Source organism: Trachinotus anak, unplaced genomic scaffold (genome assembly GCF_046630095.1).
Source record: "Trachinotus anak isolate AG129_WGS33_773 ecotype Australia unplaced genomic scaffold, CSIRO_AGI_Tana_v1 ptg000024l, whole genome shotgun sequence".
Taxonomy (NCBI): domain Eukaryota; kingdom Metazoa; phylum Chordata; class Actinopteri; order Carangiformes; family Carangidae; genus Trachinotus; species Trachinotus anak.
The window spans coordinates 16879614-16903931 of record NW_027273875.1 but is presented as its reverse complement, the minus strand read 5'-3'; the positions used below and the strand labels follow the sequence as shown (position 1 = coordinate 16903931).

The following is a 24318-nucleotide window of genomic DNA, read 5'->3' as shown; positions in this document are numbered from 1 at the left end:
GCGCAGAATTTCTGGATTCAGAATCAATGAGCAAAGGACAAAAGAGACCCACTCAGTCCATACAAAGATGCAAATGTGAAATATTTTTTTCTCTCATCTTTGTGTAGTCAGGTGTCAAGGTCTTTAATATTTGTGTGTCATTTTTCACACAGAGGTATTTTTATAACACATTATTTATTAAATTTTGCTGCTGAACAGTCACGTAAACAGATTCCACCCCTCAGCAGTAATGTTAGCAAGTTCTCTTCCACATCAAATGTTTTGGCGTCTTTGTAGCTCTGTCCTGCAGAAAACCTCAAACCAGCTGTAAACAAAGCCAAACACAACTGGATGGAGCACACAAGCTGATTCCCAAACTCTGAGTTGTCAAGCTGGCTACTTATCAGAAAACTCAGCCTCTCCCTTATTATTCACGTTGTTTTTTTCTAATTTGATGGCACCCAGAGAATTCTGATTCAGCCAGGTCAACATACCATTTATCACTTTCTTGTGGCAGAAGCACTGGCTCAGGTGATTTAATGCCGACAATATGAAAAATAAATGTATAATGCATAATAATCTGTTTGGTTAAAACAACACTGGGTGGCCTTTTTCAGCCATGGGGATCAATTCTGAGGAACTGGAATTTCCTGGCAGTGACTCACCCTGGCTACATGGCCTTCCTTACCTATGATGAAGTCAAAGCCCGACTGTACAAGTACATCAACAAGCCTGGCAGGTATGCTAATTGTGTGTTCTTTTTAAGTACATAAAAACACAGAAACTTTACTTATGCTGAACAATGATGGAGTATGCTGTCCTGCTCTTGTAATAGATCCATGGCACACCCCCTCTTTGCTCTGGACATCCATGCAGATCCACTGCGACAGGCCACATACACAATAATGGAGAAGGCAGCACGAAAACAGTTCTGTCATAATGTAAATTCACCTTTAGTCCCTTCAGTGTTCAACCCCTCACAGTGGTCAGGAAAGTCATGTTCAACGCTAATAAGCTTAATGTCAACATTTGGACAGCCATAGCTGAATGCATTATGTTTTCATTTTGTTAGGTTTTGGTGGTCAAAGGTCAGTTCAAGATCACAGTGACCTCATGTTCTTGTGAATGCAATATATCAGAAACGCTCAGAGGGAATTTCATTATTTCTCGTACAAACATTCATTTGGAATCAAGGATGAACTGATTAGAATTTTGCTGTCAAAGGTCATTGCTCAAAGTCACTGTGATCTTACAAAACACATTTTTGGCCATAGCTCACAAATTCATTCAGTAATTATGATATATAACTTTAACTCAAATGTCTTAAAGGACAAAATAAAGTGATGCCATTTTGGATGTAAAAGGTCAAAGGTCAACTTCACTCTGCCATAATATGTGCAAAAACAATTCTGGCTGTTATTCACTGCTGTAACTCAGGAAGGAGAGATTGTGACCATATTTCCTGCAGCTTGTCTGGTTGGTGGAGGAAACAACCACAAGGAGGTGATTCTAGTTTCTGAGTGAAGAACCACACTTGTTGAACCCTGCATCTTAACCAGGAAATAATGAGGATAAAAATCATAAATACCATATGGGAGCAAAAATCAGTAATTGACATTTCTGAGAGCTGATGGCAAACACCGGTTAAGTTACATGATTCCTAGTTTTTTTATTTTTACCTTATTACAAACAACCCACAACTGTCATCAGATTTGATGCTTACACTGATAAATTCTGGTTGGCACTGTCAGAGAAATATCTGATTAACCCAAACTGATCTAACTTCAGCAGATAATGTGTTCATGTAGGACTTTATTGCTTATAATAAGAAGCTGACTGAGGAAATAGGTTTTCAGAGCCTGTAAGTTCATATGAGGGTTGGACTATAATAGCCTTCTGCTGTCTCTTTAACAATCCAAGAAGTCAGGGTTTGTTTCCCCTCCCAACAATCACCTGCAGCTTCTATGTTATTATCTGTTAGCCAACATGCAGCCAGGTCTGAAAGTCAACGAGCTGTTTCAGGATCCAATTTTCATGGATATAACCATTGATCTCCTCTGTCTGCACACATGCTCATGAATATTTACAATGTTGATCACCATATCAAACAGCCTTACAGCTCAGGCTCAAAGCGATGGATATCAGTCAGAAATAAAGAATGTTTATGAATTTCCATTTGGGATTATATGAGTCATAAACATGTCATGCTTTACTGTCACACCTCTGTGCCACAATCTGAGCAACCTTCCCAGAGCTCCTTATTACTGTTGTACATAATCATAAAACATGTCATATCTTTGTTTTAAACCTTATGACAGGAGCAGGGTGTAAATGATCCCTAAACAAACAGCAAGACTCAGTGTCATTGAATGAAATCCAGTTGACTTAGATCAGCAACATATGCTACGTAGAAATAGAGTGGAATAGAACAGATTAGAATTCTTAATAATAACATTTTTTAATAATAGAAATTAAGGGCTCATCATATCAAACTGACAAAAAGCATACAGATGGATGCAGAGCAAACACAACTCACCATCAGCTGCAACAAACTTAGTGCATAACTGTGTTTCAGAAAGTAATAGACACCATTTGCTGCAAAAAGACAAGCTGTGTGAGAAGTTTGTGTGAATGTGTGTAGCATTGGTTTCAGAAACAAATGCTGATAAGCTGTGTTTGGTGTGGTGCCAGGCTCAGTTTTTTATTCCTTCCACGTGGCAAGTTCCTGGTCGGGGGAATAAAGTAGCTTGAGAAAATACCTTGAGCAACACTGCTAATTTATTGCAACCAGCTTTTGTAGCCTTGAGCTGAGCCGTGTGTGCTCTGTGATTAGATGCTCCTCTGTGGCTACATGGTCGAGCAGAGCAGATAATGACAGGACAGGAAATGTGTGTCTGTGTGTAAATAAGCGTGGATGGGGTTAGTGAGTGTCTAAGTATGCTAATGTATAGGTGCTGATCCCAAAGTGAATCATGCAAATACCGTTGTTATGAACCAACAGTGGAACAAACACACACGCAGGCACACAGCTGTGTGGGCGAGGACAGTCATATCAGATGAGCTGCTACATGTTACCATTTCAACTCACACACACACTTCTATGCAAGCACCTGGGATAAGTCAGATCTTTCAGACTGATGAAAAGTATAAATCACATCAGTCGTCAGTTAAAGCTGCAGTGGATTCAGCTGCTTTTTTGTGTGTGGTCAGATGGATGCTTGCTCTGTTCCCAATACTTTGCTGTGAGACCAGTACTCTCATCTGAGAGCAGTACTTGGCTCTGAGACCAGTATGTCTGCATGTCTCCAAAGCCCACAGTACACACCTTGAGTGAAATGTTAGCATGACACCAGTTCTGTGATGGCAGCTTCAACATAATGCTTAACATATATTCATGAGTGACAGAGAAATCAGGGCTGAGACACCAGTATACAGTATGTGAGTGTACATTGAGTGTTCAAGTGATAACAGACCATCAACATTATCTGAACAGTCTGCAGATATTGAAAGCAGGTCCCAGACTGAATATTAAGCAGTAAGCAACTCTTTTCTACTGCAGAATAAACAAACTGATAGATATTAATTTTACACTGCAAAGGGGGAGACAATATAGGCAAAATAAGCTGTGCAGTGGATAAATATGATTGCTCACTGTTCTATATAATATCATATAATTGCTTCACTTACATTATATTTAGGGGTTGCAATCATTATCACAGTATTAATAAGGATTTAAGAATAACTATTAATACATTAATAAATAAATAAATAATACAAATTGATCAATAAAAGTAATTAAAAAAGATATTTAGGACATAAACACAATATGATCACATAATCCTCACATGATTCATCTTAAAGTTGACGTCAACAAGTCAAAGTTACATAAGGATGTTACTTTTTATGATTAAATTAAATAAAGTTTTTATACAAAAATGGTTTAATTGCTTGTTATGTAGCTTGTGTGTATAAGCATCTCTCTCTCTCTGACAGTTACATCTTCAGACTGAGCTGTACGCGGCTCGGCCAGTGGGCCATTGGTTATGTGACCAGTGATGGCAACATACTGCAAACCATCCCCAACAACAAGCCACTGTTCCAGGCCCTCATCGACGGCTACAGGGAGGGCTTGTACGTAACCTGTCACACACTCAAACACTCTGCCTTTCTAGCTCACTCTCTGTTTGTATTTTGATAAGATGTGCTGAACTTTCCACTGTGTATGAGCTGAATACAAATGAGAAATGATCAACTATTTGCCTTTAGTCTTTAAATGTCTCTGAGCAGACCACAGCACAGTTCTTCCTGGAGGCATGACTCTTTTCTTAAAGCCACTTCCTACATGAAACAACATGTTTTCTTTTGATTTCCGTCCAATGAGAGGATGTCTTTGAGCTTCAAGTTCTTCTGCGAGGCCATGTGTTTCTCTTCTACCTGATAGGCCTGACAGGGCCCAGACAAACCAAACATGCCTCCAGCCACTTAGTGCGTGGCATCTTGCTCTCTTCAGCTGTCAGTCTGGCTTGCGTTTCTGTGAAGTCCAGAAGAGAGGTTAGGGTGTAGGGGTCCTGTTTAAAGCACCTCTGTTTTTGATAAAGAGGGGAGACCAGCAACTCTGGGGGAAGTGTTGATGGTCATATTTTACTTAACATCTGCTCATGACTGATCAGTGTGCTTTCACTTGTGCTTTCACTTGTAGTTGTACTACTGTCACTTGTAGTTCTTCTACTGTTTTGTGTGAGCAGTATTTTTGTTATAGAACAGTCATTAGTTATTTACTCATTCATGTGTAGAATATCATACACATAACACATGAAAACCAAATCCCTTTAGTGCAGTTAGTGAAATTCATACTTGATCACATGTTAGCAGACATGACAAACAGAACCTGACTGTGATCAAAACATTTCAAGCATATATCTTAGTTGTATGTTTGTGACTGTTAAAACTGTTTTTGTCATTTGCAGCTACTTGTTCCCTGATGGTCGCAGCTACAATCCTGATCTCACTGGTTTATGTGAGCCAACGCCTCATGATCACATCAAAGTGACACAAGTGGGTTTGTGTGTATCTAAAAACATGGTCATGGAATTTGTTAACCTCATAAAGCCAGAAGCTCCCTCATGTTCATGACAATTTAGTGAACGGATTAAATACGTGTCAAACCACTCATATAATATAATATATGTGGGAGGGTTTTTAAAAAATGGTCTGACTCACAGCCAAAACTCTCAAATCTGGAGAACAAGTACGTTGTATGTAAAAATGAAGCTTGTCCAAGATTTTTTGATGAGAGATCAGGAGATTGATTTTTGTGCATAGTGAGGCTGAGACTTCATAAAAAGTGCCTCCACATTTTTCCAGTTTCAACCAGTGAGAGCACACCCAGTAGTGTGTTCCTGCAGTCAGGTGTAGTGGGTAAAGTGTATGGATGCCTTAGTGACAGAGGGCAATCATCATGTTGTACAGCAAATTCCTCTTTTCTCTGTGAAGAGAAAATTCTGGGCTGGATGATTCCAAACAGTGGCAGTGAGTAATGCTGTTGGGTAACATACAGACTCGCATTGTTTGTCATGTTATTTGTTTGACAGAGATTTTACCTAAACTGAGTTAGAAACATTAACCAGGATAATTGAAGGTCATTGAAAAGCTCTGAATTAGAGATGTCTGTTGTTTATGTGTGTCTGTATAAAGTTTCTCTGTGTGTAGTTTGCATCCCTTGATGACTTAATGGAGTCTGCTCTGCCTGAACAGGAGCAGTATGAGCTGTACTGTGAGATGGGCTCCACGTTCCAGCTCTGTAAGATCTGTGCTGAGAACGACAAAGACGTCAAGATTGAACCCTGCGGTCACCTGATGTGTACTTCCTGTCTTACAGCCTGGCAGGTAACATAAGAAACCATACTGCATTAACTCACTTCACAGTCAGAGGGGTGTATCGGTGGCTTTGGCTGATTGCTGTAACCATTACATGTGCATGGAACATTGTAGGCTAATAACATAATATGTACATATCATCACAACATCATCTCTGTCTTTGTGCAGTTTTATGTCCAGTTCGGACAGTACATGGCAAAGAATTCCACACTCCCACCCTCACTTCCTTCCAGTGTCCTTGCATCTATCCTAATCAGATTTCCATGTGTCAGTCATTAAGCGGAAGTGAAAACTGAGTGTGTGTGCAAACAGTGTATTCCAGTGTTTCTGCAAGTGTTTCTCTGCTTCCTGCTGCATGACATGCTATTTTTTGTAGTATGTGTACCATATAGCATGCAGTCCTAGATGTGCACTCATTTGCGTATCGCAAGCTGTGCTAGCAACCTGTGTTTGTAATTACCTTGCCCTAATGAGTCATTAGCATCAAATCAAGAGACTCCCTCCTCTCCTCCTATCCACCTCTGTCTTTCATACTTCCCTCCTCCCCACTCCCTTCTTTGCATCGGATGTCTGTGTTGCAGTCACAGAGAGGTGGCTCTCTGGACATGTACAAGTTCTGCACTGACCCTGATGTTATCAATCTCTGACAGGGACACACACATATTCACTCTGCAGACCTGGACACAAGCCCATAAACCTGTCTTGCAATCACAATTCTGTATCAAGGTTATTCTGAGTTGGCTTGAAGTGAATTTGATGTAATTCTCAGAGGGGTTTCTATCAGCAGACATATTAGGTCTCATTTAATAACATTCATACTGGTGCTGTATATGTATGGAATCATTGGATTGGAATAGTTGCATTTGTACCATTTTGTGTATTATATTAATGTAATGATAAAAATTTTCAAACATCTACATCTACTCAATGATTGGCAGTGGAGCTTTTGTGAGGGAGGACCTGGAAATGATTCAGAGGACTGTGAATACAGGTTTTATACATGAAGTTGAAAACACTTTGTTTTTCAGTCAGCTGCATGATAGTTTCCATTTATCATGGGCCTTTGGTTTGAGTCATCTCAGTCAGGAGAGTTGATGTCAAAATGAACAAACAGTGAAATACATTTTACACCATTACGTGTATTCCCATTCATTACTGTTTATGTTGTACGAACCACAGTGATGCTTTAAATGAGACATGATGAGCACTGAAGTCTCTTTACAGACAGGAAGTCATCCTCACTGGCAGCTAATCAAAAGAAAACAAAAACAAAACATATCTGACCCAGATCAGTGGTCACAGTTATCACATCACAGAAATAATGAATTCCTGCAGGGGCTGCAAAGTGTGTATTAAATGGGGCTCTATGGTCCACAGAATGTAAATTGTAGCCTTGTTTGAGTGGCTCACATTGGAGCACACACTGTTTGGTTTGCTGTTCAGCTCTCAAGTGGTTCAATGTCATGGCTAAAAAGCTGGAAAGCTTTTGCTGTAGGTTTGAGCGCCGTCTTTCCAGAGCTCAGTCCTCTGCTCTGTAAACAGCAGGATCAGCAGCAGCCACAGTCACAGCGTTTGTCTGTCATACTTCCTGTTATGACAAGTCAATGTAACCACACCTCCCCCGCAACCTCAGTCACTGACTCAGTGACGTACAGTATGTCAGAGTGTACGCACATCTATCTATCTATCTATCTATCTATCTATCTATCTATCTATCTATCTATCTATCTATCTATCTATCTATCTATCTATCTATCTATCTATCTATCTATCTATCTATCTATCTGTCTGTCTGTCTGTCTGTCTGTCTATAGAAAGAGAATCAAGTGTTTGAGTGATGAAGTATTTTCCTCCACCTCAGTGAAATAGTGAGTCAGACAGAGGGAACCCTCCTTCCCTGTGACAATGAGTAACCCAGCACCGGTCTGTTCAGGTCGCTGACTCTGTGGCGGTTCCCTGACTTTCCTCTCACTCTGTATATTAGTCAGCCGGGGTGGAACAGATATACACTCACTCAGAGCTGGCTGATGATCTGAGTGCTTCCACATCCTGTTTTCTTTATTGACCATTTTTGATCTCTGCAGAGAGTGGGGGCACATGAAAGGGTTCCCTCGTTCTAGCTGTTAGTTTTCTCCTAAATCAATGCAGTGAGGACTCAGAATTACTCATTTGGTCTTTTCTGTCTCTCGTTTTTACCAGACTGTAGGTTTCATTAGATGTACGTGGCTGCGTACCTTACTAATAATTGTATCAAACTAGTTATTTCCAAGTAGTATGAAGTCAGCATTGTCCAGGATGATCCAGACATTTCTTTTCAGAAACAGCCTGGTCACCTCTGGACTCTTGTAATTATTTAATTTTGTTCCATAGAGAATTTATTTGTCAGGAGAGTCTGGTTGAAAAGTTGAAAGCTGCTCTAATAAATAGATTTACATGAATGAGGGAAGTTTTGTTTTTACAGCCCTCAACAGTTGTGCTTCAGTCCCACTGCTCCCGTTAGCAGCAGGCAGCTGTTTTCAGATAAACACAGAGGAGCTTTCAGCAGATGTTCATACTCTGGAGATGGAGATGGAGCAGAGCTAATCATCAGGTGGCCAGAAACTGGACTCATTTACGGATACTTTGTGCAGTTTATTTTAGTGTGTGAGTTGTGTCTGTTGCTGAACAGTATGGTTTCTTCAGTGTCTATGGCCATCACACCATCTCCTCCTCCCTCTGGGATCCCTTCCTTTTAACCTCCCACTCCTTCCCTTCTCCACCCACTCTAATTAGGATTAAGTTTCAAACATGCCTTTGGTGGGTCCCCCACTAAGTCCCCAACCATATGGCCACCACAAATGCAGCTTTGTTCTCTGTAAACATTGTCTGCCTTTGATTGTAGCCGCTGAGTCAGTGGAGAGAGATGCACTGAAAACCAAAACCTCTTTAGTATCTTATTTATGACCTCTGTTTGACAGGGTCTGCCATGTGGAATATCTACATGTGGCCAATGAATGTTACAAAGTTACAGAACACTTTTCAATGGAGAAGAGCTACATAATCATGTGTCCAGTCAACTTTGCCAGAGTCATTTCATGAATGATGGGAAGAGAGGAAAAGATGTAGGCTTGTAGTGAAGTGCCTAACCTTAACCATGTGTATCCTAGCTGTGTGTAGCAGGCTTCCTGCTTGACAGGACAAAACACTACAGCAACAATCCCAATCAGATTAGATTTAGAAAGGTCTGTGAGTTGCAAATGTCATTCCCACACCGGTGAATGCGTGTGTATTTTGATGAATTATCTTGTTTCAAGAGGAAATATGCTGTTTCTTTCCTCTGTTGCAGGAATCTGATGGTCAGGGTTGTCCGTTCTGTCGTTGTGAGATCAAAGGCACGGAGCCCATCATTGTGGATCCCTTTGACCCACGAAACGAGGGCACCAAGTGCTTTTTCCTGGACCAGCACAGCTGCCACATGCTGGAGCTAGATGACGAGGAGGATCGGGAGGACTGCCTGGTCATGAATGGACTGGCCAGCATCAGGAAGGTACACAGCTGATAAGACACATGTGACCCAGTCCTACTGACAGTGAAGTGTGGGATGAATCTTTAAGAGCAACTCTGAAGTGATTAGCACTCTGAGCATACACGTCATTAATCACATATTAATGACGTGTATGCTCAGAGTGCGAATAGCCAATCAGACACAAGAATTTACTTTGCCTCTGCTCCATTACTCATTCTTAAAAAAGACATCCTTATGTCTCACTTATTGATATTAAAAAGTTCACTGTATGTGATTAGAATTTTTTATGTTATAATGATATATGAATAATAATGGGTGTTAAATAACTTAAGTTTGGCCGAAATGGAAACAAAAAGAACAGTGGACTGGGGCTGGGAGGAAGTTCATCAGAGAAAATGTATGAGAATGAAAATGTATCACATTAGCAAGTGCAGACAATGAAGATACATGCAAAGAGTTTCCAAACAAAATCATTGCCATCTTTATTCTTGTTGTTTGCAAGAATAAAGATAAATGCAGAAAAAAGATAAAGTTCTCTAACATCCAATAAAATGTTCAATTCAAATGCAAATAGTCAGATAAATCAGAACTGGTCCTAAACACCCTGTAAGAGATGATCCTCTTTTCCTCTCAGCACTGTGCAGAGCGGCAGAACTCGCCCATGGTGTCTCCCAGCTCCTCACCTGTCAGCCAACACAGGAAAGCCCACGGAGGAGACCCTGGTCACTGCGTTCAGCATCTTGGCCTTCCTCCAGTCCCACCACGACTCGACCTCATCCAGAAAGGTGCCATTCGCTCCCCGTCTGCCAGTCCCACCGGCTCTCCGAAGGTCAGTCATGGCAGATAAAAATTAAGTAATAATAAAAAAAATGTATATTAAAGCAGACTTTAGAAAATGCTTTACAGGACAGGTGTGCTTAAAAACAAGAATAATACATCACATAAGGAGGATGTATTTCTGAGGGACTTTACTTACCAGAAATCATGTTATGTGACTATTGTTGATTTGTTCTGGTCAAGTTGGCAGAGATTGACTGGATCCCCATTAGCTTCCACAAAGTTTTTGCTGGTCTTCCTGGGGTCCACACAGAAACATCAACAGTAAAAATGTAAAACATGGAGACGGTATGATATTTAAAAAGTGGTCTTCAATTCTCTCTCAACCTCTCTAGTCTTCACCAGGCATGTCCAGGAAACAAGACAAGCCTCTTCCAGCCCCACCTCCTCCCCAGAGAGACCCACCTCCACCGCCTCCCCCTGAGCGTCCTCCTCCCATCCCCCCAGAGTCACGCCACTCTTGGCTCCCCAGTTCCTCTTCCTTGTCATCTTCTACTGGCGCACTGTTAGACTCCCAGATGCCCCCCGAGACATGGTGTACCAAAGACAGCCACCTGGCAGATGCCCATAGGACTGGAGTTGAACACCAGCTTCAGCTGGGACCCGCTAGCCCCTCCCACTTGAACGGAAGACCACTCAGCTGTCCGTCTGCAGGATTTGGACGGTCACATCACAGAGTGGAGGGAGCAGGAAACTTGGAGAATTCCAAGGTAGGGTTTAGTCAGGGTTGGGATTGCTTTTGTTTGTTTTCTCAATAAAATCAAAGAAATGGCTTTCCATGAAATTCTGCGCAGATGTTTCATACTGCTAATGACTAACTCACTTGGTTTTAAATTAAATGTCTCAACACGAGTTCAACAGATGCCATGAACTTTGGTTCAGTAACCTTGGTGATCTGCTGACTTTTTCTCCAGCCCCATCATCAGGGGCTCATCAACATCATCAACATTTTAATTTGTCCAGTACTTTAGTTTAAACCTGCAAAACTACTGACATTCCCATCAGTCTCAGCTGTACTTAGTCCTAACAAGCTAAAACTCGCATCTCTCTATTTGCAATTACACTAAAGTCACAGTTTGACTGATTGATTGATGATGCATGGACATATCAAAGGTACAAATGTATGAAAAAGTGAAGTATGGTGAGTCTGTTGAATAGCCTACTAACTGCTAAAATAGTTAACTATGATGATCAGTAAATTGATTATGTCTTATATAGAATTAGTATGTAGTATGGTTTTGAGACATTAGTCCTGTTTATTTAATTTGTTGTAGCAGTGAGGGGCCACTACCAACATGGTCTCAGCAAAGACATGAGACAGGGGAAGAAGCAGCAGGGGCCCAGTGGCTCACCTGTAGAGTGCAAAGGCTCAGTCCATACCACAGCGGCTTGGGTTAGAATCCAGCCCATGGCCCTTTGCTGCATGTCATCCCCTCTCTCACTCCCTCAACTTTCCTGTCACTCTCTCACTCTTCATCACATTAAGAGAAAAAAACATTCAGCGCTATAGTTTAGACAGACAGTTAGCTCCATAGCCTGGTAGCATGTTAAACAAAAATCTGTTACTCTTGGCAGATTTAGATTCTCAGTTATTATTGTTTATACCATCATGTGGGTGTGCTGATGCCTATATTTTGGAAGTGCTTATGCTTGTTATAGATGCAGAGGTTCTTGTAATGTTTTCTGAATAGAGTTGGAGTTATTTATCCTTACAGACCTTTTTCATTCAGAGACTCATTGTGGAAAAATCTATCTTTCATCTCAGCCTGTTTAGTCCAATAATAAAATCAACTGAATTCTAATTAACTATATCCCATGAGACGCACAGCTGCAGTGGGACATCCAGGTAAATCTGATGCACTTTACTGAGTATTTTTTTTTCTCTGTCAGTGTGTAGTTGAATAGAACAGTCCCCTGCTTTAACAGATGGTCTGAATCAAGGCACATAATCCATAATGTCACTGCCCACAGCTCAACATCTAATCTAATGGACTATGGTTCATTAGATAAAAACACAAAATAAGCATTTGTTTATGTTGTGTCAAAATTTAATGAGTCTACATTCATGGGCATTAGTATCTTTTGTCCAGAGTTATAAACAAAGTAAGATATTTGTTGGATTTTGTTTCTGAGCAGAGAGACAGTGGTGGAGAGTTTATGAGTCACATGTTTTTATTGTTTGTAGATGTTCACAGGGCAGATTTCATTCGTCAAGTCAAGCCTGATTTAATTACTCATGCATACAGTTTACCTCTCACAAGAAATGAGAGTGAAATCTTCATCTGACAGTCACTTTGTAGATACACATGCAGCAGCTCAAGACAAATAAGATGCGCTGCTCTTCTGATGAGTTAATACATAGCTGAAGTTTGTGGGATGGAATATATGATAATCTATGCTAAATAATGAAATTCCTGATTTAACAGTTTGAACTGACCATTCAGTGACTACTGAGTGAATCCTCCAGAGACTGCCTCAACATTTACTGGTATGGAAAGAAGAATACTACTTTGCATCTGCATAATTTGTAAACTCACTCCACTTTTCATTTAAAAGTCTAGTGTGCAGCACACACACCCATGCACACACAGCCAATCATTCCCTCTTTCTCCAGAGACTCTCTTTGATCAGAAAGTGCCTCCAGTTGCCTGTGGAGAGCATTGTCACACTTGGTAATATTCGGGAAGCTGATGCGGTTATTTGTATCCTTTCATTCTCACATATAGACCAACTTTCATTTCAGAGGCAGGTGAGCTTTGCATATGAAATATATTTCTCAGTCATTGTTACTGAAGGTTATGTTTGGCTCAGGAGTTTCAGAATTGGACAATGACTGCTAAAAGACTGTATAATTTTTATTAATAATATTAGCAGTAGTAGTAGTTCTATAAAATCCAATAAATGCATGTTTTAAATGTGGGTGAAGACAGTGTCACCTGAAACACTTACACAAGGCAGCATGTATGTGTTTCTGCAGCTCTGGATTATGCCACAGAAAGCTGATCTTTAACCTCACTGGTGTTGGCAGCATGCAGGCTAATGTGGCAGCTTTCCCTGTGAATACAGATTATTTACCACAAGAACAGAAGATATCTGTCTTTCAGAACTGCATTGCATTCCTTCTCAGCAGCACTACTTTGTTTGTTCTTATACAACATGAAAACAGATCAGCTCTCAGAAAGGGATTCATCCTGCTCTGAACTCTGATTAGGGAAAACACCCTTTGTTTGAAATATGTCAGGTTTTGATCAATCAGGTGATATGCACATAGATACTTTTTTTTTCATCCTTCTCTGTGAGTTACTTTGGGATCAGTGATGAGGATTTCACTACCATCCTCCTACTCCACAATCAGGGAGGAATACAAGCTATCTGATACATAATACACTGGATTTAAGTTAAATTCAGTTCGTCAAACTCAGTTGACTTTGACCTTTTCAGTTGTACCTTTGCATTTTTATGATCCTCTCCCCCTCTCTTGTGTGTGTCTGTGTAGCCCTTCTCGAACGGCGTGCAAGTCAGCGATGAGTATGACATCCTCCCCTCACGGCTCTCGCCAACTCAGTCCACACTTGCCAGTAGCCACAAGTGAGTGCACAGATACACACACACACACACACACTCACACAAAGGGAACATTTATCCAGCAAGATATGAACACAGTTTCCCTGGAAATGTTCAGGAAAAGTTCAGGCAACATTGAAACAATATCTCTAACCATATCTACAACCACTCTATATTAATGGGCAGAAGATTGCAGTGTGTAGACACCTGTAGATGCATTAACCAGTTAACTTTTATACTTTTTTAAAGTACCTATTACAAGGCTGTATTAAATATGTAGTGTTTAAAAATGAAAGTCTATGTGAGTGAGTGATTCCTTTCACTCTAAAGTTCTGTCTCCTGAACCTGCTCCTTTCTTTTCTCTGTGGTCTTAAAGTCTGGAACCTTATACCAGTGAGGTCCAGTAGCCTCAGGGAGAAGTCCTGGTTAGAAACAGCTTTGAAAAATGATGTCTGATAGTCTAACAGCCTTTTAGCTGCAGCCATTATTGGATTAGGTGTTTCTGTGTATCAGACTGTGGTGGAGGCAGAGGATGGAGCTGCCACTTGTGATGGAGCTTGAGCTGAAAATGAAAGCTCTGGTTCCACTGAAAACAGTTTAGTGTTGTGAAATATTGTGAGGTTGTTAGAGTAATACACACACTTCCCTCACACAAAATACTGTAGCTGACTTGCACATATCAATTCTGCAAGTATAGGTCACATTCACAGAACTGCTTATTCACACACACACACACACACACACATACACATACACATACACGTACACATACACATAGACATACACATACACATACACACACACACACACACACAGCTTTAACTATATATATAAGATTCTTATTCATACCTGAAAGCCCTAACCTGAATGTTTATTGGTAATTACTGCATCTGTTGGCTTTGTTTATACTGTTTGCTCATGTTTAATGTGTAACCACGGTAATGACGTGACATCAGGCTGTGTAGGTGCTTGGTGTTAGTGATTGGCAAAAGAAATCCCTACATCATTCATTGTGGACAGTTCCTGCTCTGTTGCCCTGTTTAATCATCTGCTACAGAAGACACAACAGTTAGTGGACTTTGTACCTGAGCAGCACAGGAGCATTGTACTGTAACACAGACAGCAGGTCAGCACCGCTAAGGTGCAGCCAGCTGATAAGTGGTGCTGCAATTTTTACATTACTGTACACAGAGTTAAAAGTCTTACTGAATTTGCTTCTCTACAGTCAGTTATAGAGACTGAAGCCAGATCAGTGTGGTTTTATCCTCTCAGAGAGATTATTTCATTCATATTGTACAACCACAGCCTTTTGCTGCTGTTAGGCTCCACTCCATGGCTTCCTGTTTTGCTTGGGGCTTTGTCAGCATGAGAAAGGTTCTCAGAAGGCTTTCACACTCACATTTTCCCAAAGACATAACAGAAGATTACAACACTCACAGACTGAAGTCCCCAGGCCTGCTTCTTTTAGTATTTAGACCAGTGGTTCCCAAACTGTCTCACACACACACAAAGACACAATACAGCACAAATAAACACACGGCCTCTTTAGCTCATCATGAGTAGCCTGCCTAAACATTTGTTTCAGTGACCTTTTACTCATTCAGGATGAAGGGCGTCACCAGGTTTAGGTTGTCCTGCTCTACAGATTTGCTGACATATTTAACTTGATTTTGATGTAGTCACTGTGAATTTTTACATTGTTGTTTTTATGCATTCAAGGATTTTTAAAATGTAAAACAACAAATGTAAAAAAAACCAAAATAAATGTTTTTGCACCCTTGGTCTCTCCGTCACCCCATCACTGCCATCTTGCCCCAACAGCACCGTGAAAATATCAGTGATTGCAGTTTGAATGTAATAACTGAATGAGTGACACTAATGGAAAGGTTGGGTTAACAACTGTTTTTACAGGCCCTCCAACCCCTTCAGCAGTCCTGTAGTAGAACGACAGCAGAGGGTGATGGAGAGGGCGGAGGATGACTATCAAATCCCTTCATCCAACCTCTGCCTGAGCCAGGCTCCAATCTGCATCTCTGTACCTAGCAGGTACTGACTTTGTCTCAGTGTATTATATGGTGATACAGCGATGATGGTTTCAATATGACATTTTCTCTCTCATCCAGGCACCTGGAGAATGGCTCCCCAGAGCCCCCCACTGAGGAAAAGAAATCAAAGCCCCCTGAGCCTGGTGAGTCCAGAAACCAGCAGATTTCCACATCACTAATTATAATTATATTATGTTTATCACTATTACCATGAGACCATTGACATGTCTGTCTGATATTCTGAGAGTTTTAATGAGCAGATGAATATAATGCCCACAAACGATCTGTAAAAAAACGTTTGAATGCATCAGATCAGAACACCTTTTTTAATTGGCACAAATCAACTTGTTTTCAACTGCTTCTTGTTGAAAAACTATCTTGATGCCAGTGATCTTGTCTTATTCCATATCTTTAAAGAAAACTAAGCCTTGTAAAAAATCAGGTTTAAGTGCACAACAACCAAGCAAAACTAACTAATGCCACTAGCAAAATTCTTGTATTGTTCATTAAAAAACGTAGTTGAAAAGTGAATATCCTATGCCTTGTTGGATTGGCTGTTTAAACCACAGCCTGCTTCATGTTGAACTCTGCTTGTGCTCCTCAGGTAGACACTCAGAATTTGTCAAGGGGTTGCTACACGGGGCAGCACATACTGCCCTCTGCCCCTTCAACACCAACCTGTCACCCTCTGACTATGACATTCTGCTGCCCCCCCAAGGTAGCCCACCCTAACCAAAACACATACCCACCCTCACCCCCCCATCCAGCCACAGCTCCCTGTGTGTCTCAGCCCTTTCTTGTTATTCCATCTGTCTGAGCCTGTCCTCTTTGTGTCTCACTGTTTCCCCTGCAGACATGACAACACACTGTCTAACTGTGCAATGTCACTCTTGTCATGTAGAAAACTTGTATCTCCCACTGTCAAACTTGTATCCCTGACTTCAACCAATAAACTTTACAGGTAGATTATTAGAAGATAATAACATATATTAATGAACACATAAATAACTCTCATTTGGTATTTCATTAAAATCATGCTCAGCAGCTGATTTACAGGACTATTTATGTGAAACTGTCAAATCAACATTCCAGTAGCAACCGCTGTAGTAGGGAGTGAAAGCACTGTCCTATATGAGCCACAGCTGGATATGGCAGTTGTGACAGACAGTGAAGCTGCAAACAATAAGCAAAACTAGGCTTCAGATAAAGGCCTAGTTGCTCGATGTAATCTCTCATTTTGTGCTTATGATTGTGAGTTTGACAACCTATAAGCTCACACACAGTCATACATTTATGTGGGGGCCATGGGTAAGTATTTTAAACAATAACACGGTCTGATCTTTTGTCTTTGATCATTTTGACCCACAGCAATCCAGCTGTCCTGCACCTCCTTTCTCAGTCCTCTCTTGGACCTCTGAAAGCAGCATGCTAGCTGCTCTTCGACATGTAACCCCAGCATATGGCTCAGACTTTATAATCAGACACTTCCTCATGGGATAAGTATGAACTGTGAATCAGGGCAGAGCAGAGAGCTGAGTCCTGTCTGTGGATTCTGTTGTGTTTCAGCATTAGAGGATCCCTTCAACAGCCGCCCTCTGGCCCAGCTTCCTCCTCCTCCACCGGCACGACACAGCTTCACTGACCCCTCCTCCTCTTCACCGTCCTCATCCTGCAACTCCTCCACGTCGTCCTCCTCTGTCATAGCGCGGCCACACAGGCCCTCCTCTGGACACGAGCACTTGCTGTTAAACCCTGGTGAGCCTGCAAAGCCATAACATTTTGCTCCAATCAAAGTCATATAATGAAAGATGTAAATTTAGTGTATCTCCTACGGTGTTTTGCTAATCTAATATTTTCTCTAAATGTGTATTATGCTCACCCAATGGTGGAAATGTAATACACATCATTTGCAGCATTACTTTGTTGACTGACAGATATCAACAGGATTGTTGACTCTTACTTTGTCATCTTTGGTCTAGACACAGTGTTTGACATGCTGAACAGTGCTGCTCCTCTGCCTCCAGTCAGACGACACACCGAAAATGTTAAAGGCTCCAGAGGCTGCCTGGAGTACGACCAATTACCAGGTAGTCAAGGTAGAGTTGCAACATGAGGCCCTGCATACAGGTCTTCATAAGGGTGTAACTTTCACAAAAACATGGGAATACATAGTTTTGATATAGATACATATTTCAAAGCATTGTTCTCTGGTCACATGTTATGATGACTGACCAAAAAAAGATTAAAATCTTGTACTTATAAGAGTTAAGGTCTGTGAGCCTTTGAACTTCCAATTTAGAAGCAAAGAAGAAAGATTTCTGTTAGAAAGGTTCTCTGAAACATAATTACTCCTCTGTTGAAAGATTCATGTCCACTCTCAAAGGCAAGGAGAGTCTAATCAATGTAAACAACATGAAGAGGAAGTCCTCAGCAGCTCTTTCAATGATGACTGTATGAAAATGGATTAATTGCGTTTTGATCTCAGGAGTTTTTATTTTAAAAGATGTACCCTGTTTCACTTGAAGCAGGCAGGCCATGTTTTAGCATCTTTGTGAGTCACTATGGAGAACATCAAATACAGATGTGCAGTGGCTACCTCAATATCTGATATCCACCTATGAAAGACAGTCTTAAAATAGCTATTTGTAACTTCCTCTATTGCTACACAGCAAAGGTTAGCATTAACAGCTGTTACTCACCATCCCAGAGAAAATATTGTGAGTTCAGCATCAAACTTTACTCAACTGCCCAAGAGCTGTCTGCAGCAGTGGAAAGCTACAACAATCTTAACTTTTGTTTTGCTTTGATTTCTATCACTTCTTTTCTTCTACTGAAGTTAACATGCTAACCAGTTAGCCCTGGTCCAGGCCAACTGTCTCATCATTTTCCGATAGTGAGTCATTGTAGTGTCCAGGCTGCCCTGAAGAAGTAGCGGCTCAGAGGATGTACTATAATCTCTTGTATTCAAAAACTCACAAATGGTCTGTTTGATGAAGGTCTGAACTGGAAAAATATAAAAGCCCTAGTTCTGTGACAAGCAGCATTTAGTCTACCATCTTTTCCTTGACCACTAATAACACCCTCAAGTTTTTGCCTGTGTGCCAGGGGGATTTTTCCACTGATGATTTCTCTCCTTCTCCCCCTCCAAGTATCGATGGACTGTTCACAGGCCCCTGCCAGGCCACCCAAGCCACTGCCCAGGAAGATCCCTCCAGACATTCAGCCAGGCAAACCCCACAGCATGGAGTCAGAGACCGTGGATGCCAAGATCGCCAAGCTGATGGGGGAGGGTTACTCCTTCGAAGATGTGAAGCGAGCGCTGATGATTGCCCAGTACAAAGTGGACGTGGCCCGAAACATTCTCCGAGAGTTTGCCTTAGTGGCCCCAAGACTGAACCTCTAGACCCAGAGACAGGGGAGCACAATGAAGCTGTGCCTCTGAATGAACTGAATAAAAAGGGCTTCTTTGTTCAGCTTGGCCTCAAACTGTTGGAAAAAACAATGATCAAAAGAAACATTTCAAGGAAGACCCGCCTTTTGTTGCTGAACAGAGATGACAACACACAACAAAGTGGCTAAAACCAAATCATGACAGAACACAGAGAATAAAAAAGGGAGAGAAGAGCATCTGTGAATGATTTAAACCTGTGAAAAAAGAACCAAGCTTATTGTTGTTTACAGTGAGCTTTGCCAGTGCTGGCCTCTGGTTTTCAAACGCCCCCGTTTGTCTTAGGGCTTGGACTGTACGCCTGTTTTAAAGCCCTGATCTTGCTACTGCTGCTACTGGTCCTTTCCACATCCTGCCACCCTCCAGACTTTATTTTGAAGGGCTTTTTTCAGAAGAGCAAGACACTTCAGCTCATTTAGAGTACATGCTCAGCCAGTTATGTGAGGTCATGTTTATTCACAACCAGTGGGGGGAGCCAGACTCCACTGTTTCTGTTCTCTATCTCCTGCTTCTCCTTCTTCCTCTTCCCTCTGTTATGTGTTGTGTGTACAGAATACTCCACTGTTTGCCCAGAGTCTGGCTGACTTGTAGGTCTTAACAAGGTCTGGTGAGTTGGGAGCAGTTAGACGGAGCCAGAGGATGCCTTATTGATTTGCTTGTTTTCTCCGGAGCTGGAGAACACTGTCAGACAGCTGCAGAGGACCACTTCTTGTTTGACTTGGTATCTCATTTCGGCAAGAATGGTGAAGCAAAGAGATTATGGGAGTTGTCGCTCTTTGTTTCTGTTCCTAGACCAGAGGACTAATCAGCTGAGGCCTTTTTTAATTACCTTCTTCATCTGAGGACAGCAAGCCGATGAATGTATTCGTTCTGCATGAGCAGGCTGTACCTTTGTGCACTCTGAGCTCCTCTCAGGCCCAGTTTTGCCCTTAAGTGATTAAGTGGTTTTAAATGTTCAGTGTTTGTGGAAAATTTTGTATTCATCCTCAGTTATTCAGACGATTGTGCCTGCATCTCAACTCAAGCATTTAAATGACAGGAGCAAGCCTGTTGTGTGGACCCAGACGTCAATGCATTCAGCAGCTGTCACACTGCAGCCTCCTGTCTCCTCCTCAATTACACAGCTATCATATGGTGAAAATGTCCACATTCCCCATGTGATTGAGGATTCACTCTAAATCTGATTTGAGTCACTTGATGACAATTGTTTTTACTTCAGTGAAATGTAAAAACAATAGAGATGAACAGTAGAACTCTGTAGAGCGTTCACTATGAGAAGAATCATATGCACCTTCACTGTGCAGGTGAAGTTGAAACCCCCTTACCTCAGAATCTGGAATCAGCTGTATTTCTCCCTAACGACTGCACCATATCTCACCTATGCACATAATGGATCTGTTCACATGTAAAACAGTTTTTTTTATTCCCTTTGTTTCCTTGTGGAGTAGAATGAAAGATGTTGGCAGGTCTGTGTTGGACTTCTTTGGGGCTTGGGCTGTGTTTACATGGATGATAAAACTTGGTTAATATTTTCATACCAATTAAAGGATAATTTCAGTTTATAATTTGGGACTTAATTTTATTGTTTTGGCCACTGTTTCCATAGTGATAGCACTGTACTCACCAAAGTAATTGCTGAGATTTGGAAGTGGGAGCATGGTGACAACAGGTCAAGGGCACAATCAGACAGGTTGTAAACAAACCAACAGTTTATCCAGATGATCTGAACCACTTTATTCAGAGGACTGATCTTGCAAATACACTCATCTAACCTGTAAACCACAGGTTTGTTGTTTATCAAACGTGTGACTTCTTTTTAATGAGGCTGCTGCGTCTCTAGGTCTCAGCAGAGAGAGTGAACGATGTCACTGATTGAATGGTGGCCAAGCCATTTAAATGAGACCTGAGCCATAAAAAACAGTCTGGCATTAAACCTGTTACCAGTCGAAAATAAAATGTGATGACTATGATGACCTCTTGGGTCCTTTGGTAACATTTATTTCAATAACAGTCACAGATGCGTGTCACTTCCCAACTGGTGAAAATTTCATGTATCAGAAATTATTATCTAGGAATCAGTGGGCTCAAGGAGACGGAGCTACCTACTTGTCTCTCCTGACAGTACGATGTGATGTGTCAACATTATTTTGTTTTAACTGTCATCCTAACTACTGTTTATCAGGACTGTAGTATCTTTTATTGTATGAACAGCTTAGCCAGGCACCTTGACTCTGCAGTGTCTGGGTCTGTGCGTGTTTTTGTTTATGAACAGACAAGAGGAAGACAGAGGAAGACCACTGTCTGTTTGGACTTCTTTGTGCTGTGAGTTAGTCCATGTACCCAGGGACGAGCTGAATAAAGACAGAGAAGAGAGCATTGACCCATTTTCACCTCCACACTCTCATTTTTCCTGAAGCCATCATTAGGCTATCCAAATACATTTGAAAGATGTTGTTTTCTTCACAGAGGGGCTTGAGTGTTGATTGATTTTGTCCCCCTGTGACTGAGGCTTCTCAAGATACAGGTAACCTCATGATGGTCAAACTTTGAACTTTGCAGAACAGGAAAAAAAAAATGTTTGGTTGGAACAACCTGGTGATGCAGCAGGAGGAAATGGTGATCCCAGTTATAATAATACATTCATGACATACACAAGTCATTAACTGACTTTTTTCCACGTTTGCATAATGTGAGTGTGATTCCAAACATGAAAGCACTTTATTTACTTGAGTGGTGTGTTCATGTGTTGTAATAAGCCAGGAATCTCAACATAATGTAAATGATCTTATGAGGCTCTTTTAACCCTGATTTGATGTTTGAATACTTACAAGGAAACCAGGTTGTCAGAGTGACCAGGTTCTCTCTCTGTGCTGTCATACAACGCTGTGAAGGAAAGCAAGTAGCCATTAGTGAATGTCTACACTATGGAAGGCACAAAACATATATTGTTTCATTGGATTATTTTAGTCATCAGTATAACAGATAACAGACACTGAAGACCCCTCACCAGACCCGCATCTTTCCATAAAGAGGGTTGTATTCGTCCCCTTCCTTCCATTTTTGAGCTGCACTTTGAAAGGGGACACTGCTGCAGTTTAAAATGTATATATGTTAATATTAGGGCCTAGAACAGCCCAGAGAGAATGGATGATAATGAGTGATGCTGAGTGTGAGGAGGAAGTCTGACAACCAAGTCTCTAATCTCTGTAATCATCCAGCGCAGACAGATTCACACAACATTATTTCCAGCATTGTGCTATATGGTAATGCAGCACAACCATAAAAGTATGTCGAAACAAAAACACATATAAATCAAGCACTTGGATGATGCTTAGTCATCAGCTAAACAGCTTTATCTGCTTCCCTGCCAATGGGAGATGAAGATTCTGGATTTGATTTACATTTCAACACTGGTATAATGTTTATATTGTGATGGTGCCATTTGTTCTGAACCAGAAAATGTTCTCTGATCCTTAGAAAGGAATGTGTGACACTGCTCTCCTTTTTCAACTCACACCACACAGAGGAACAGGGAATTCAGATTAGAAAATCAGCAGCATTCCCCTTTAACTTCAGTCTTCATATTTGCACTGGCCTGTTGTTACTTTTATTTCCTCAAACTTGACTCTGAGCTCGGAATTGTCAGTTTTATCAGACTCTCCAGTAAAGGGGGTCGAGTGGCCTTAGGTTGAAAAGGGCAGTTTTTGTTTTCTAATTCCATATTGATAGTAATGTGCTCTGGTAACAAAGAAATGTTTTGATAATATATAAAGCATATAATATATAAAGTATATATACAATGTGCAGTTAATTTATACATTATTATTATTATTATAAGTAAATAGAAAGTCAAGATCCCTTTGGGTTTTTTTTATGTTTTGTGTGTGTGTGTGTGTGTGGGTGGGTGGTTGGGTGGGTCAGGAGGAGGCTCTACTGAATTTAACTGGACATGGGGTGGGGTGAATTGTGCTATTGTTAAATTCACCCAGTAAACGACACAGCGACTAAAGAGACACAAGAAATGCCTGTGGTGCTCCTTGCTACTGTGTTAGCACTCACTGCAGGTTGACAGCAGCAATCTGTTATGTCCTCTTATGTATGTTCTGTGAAGATGTGTAAGTCTGGTGATATAGACTATAGTTTTGTGCAGATCAAAAAAAAAAAGAATTCATCCCACTAACAAGTACTGTGTGTTTGTCCCTGAGTAACAGAGCTCCATTGTCTCCAAAAACTTTTGACTCAGTCCTACACACACCGTCCCACTGCCCCAGCACTCACTACAGCATCACCTATTCTGCTGCAGAAAATAGTCCACAACAAACACACAGTTTCCTGTTTTAAAAGTATCTGACAAAGCTCTTTAAAGGAAATTACTGAGGCTTTTTTTTAAATGACACTTTATATTTTTGATTTAAAGACTTTAAAGAGAGTTCCTCATGTCTGTCATAGCTTACTGATTACATCTATTCTGTCTGTGTGTTTGATTTAGTTGCATTTAGAATAGATTTGTAGTAGATAGATAGTAGATAGTTTGTACAGACTTCATTCTCTGAACCTTTGGGTGAGCTGCTCTAAAACAGGGGGTGAGCTACTCGCAGCCACCTGTTGGAGATCCCTGCTGTGGAAACACAGATTGACATGTTGGTTTGGGCTATTTCATAATTTGGTGACATTAACACAAATATGGAATATCACAAGCCTTTTCCTTTAAAATCACTAAATACATGAACTCAGGATCTTTTTCAGGTGAGCAGTTACGTATTCATCTGCACTGTAGTGACTGTCAACAGTCTATTGCCACCTTATTAATGGTGCAGAAAAACATTTATTTATTATCCCCCACCCACACCCTGCCTTTCAATGACCAGCCTCTCCCTCTCTTTGAAGGAGGAAACCTGTTCTGTGGTGGTTCAGGTGGATTTCAACTAAATTTATTTTGGAGTGAAATGGATGCTGGTTCAAAATATTTCAAAAAACACAGAACTAAATAACACCTCCAATACAATGCTCAGTGAACTGAACAAAATCTCTTAAGGCCTTTTACTTTGCTCTCTTAACACCAA

At 41.0% G+C, this 24318-nt stretch overlaps 1 protein-coding gene across 6 annotated transcripts in view; it reads left to right on the top strand.

Annotated features, from left to right (window-relative positions):
- The window catches only part of cblb (Cbl proto-oncogene B, E3 ubiquitin protein ligase), a 44268-nt gene extending 23040 nt beyond the window's left edge, over positions 1-21228 (top strand). The window contains exons 6-19 of one of the 6 annotated variants that reach the window (XM_071461535.1): positions 597-718; positions 3973-4110; positions 4947-5034; positions 5734-5865; positions 9182-9382; positions 9996-10190; positions 10534-10908; positions 13695-13786; positions 15674-15808; positions 15886-15950; positions 16412-16525; positions 17374-17562; positions 17787-17894; positions 18957-21228. In XM_071461535.1, the coding sequence (XP_071317636.1) occupies positions 597-718; positions 3973-4110; positions 4947-5034; positions 5734-5865; positions 9182-9382; positions 9996-10190; positions 10534-10908; positions 13695-13786; positions 15674-15808; positions 15886-15950; positions 16412-16525; positions 17374-17562; positions 17787-17894; positions 18957-19210 (2208 nt within the window). In that variant the 3' untranslated portion in view covers positions 19211-21228. The other 5 variants (XM_071461533.1, XM_071461534.1, XM_071461536.1 and 2 more) reach the window with 5 other exon arrangements.
- The last annotated feature ends 3090 nt before the right edge of the window (positions 21229-24318 follow it).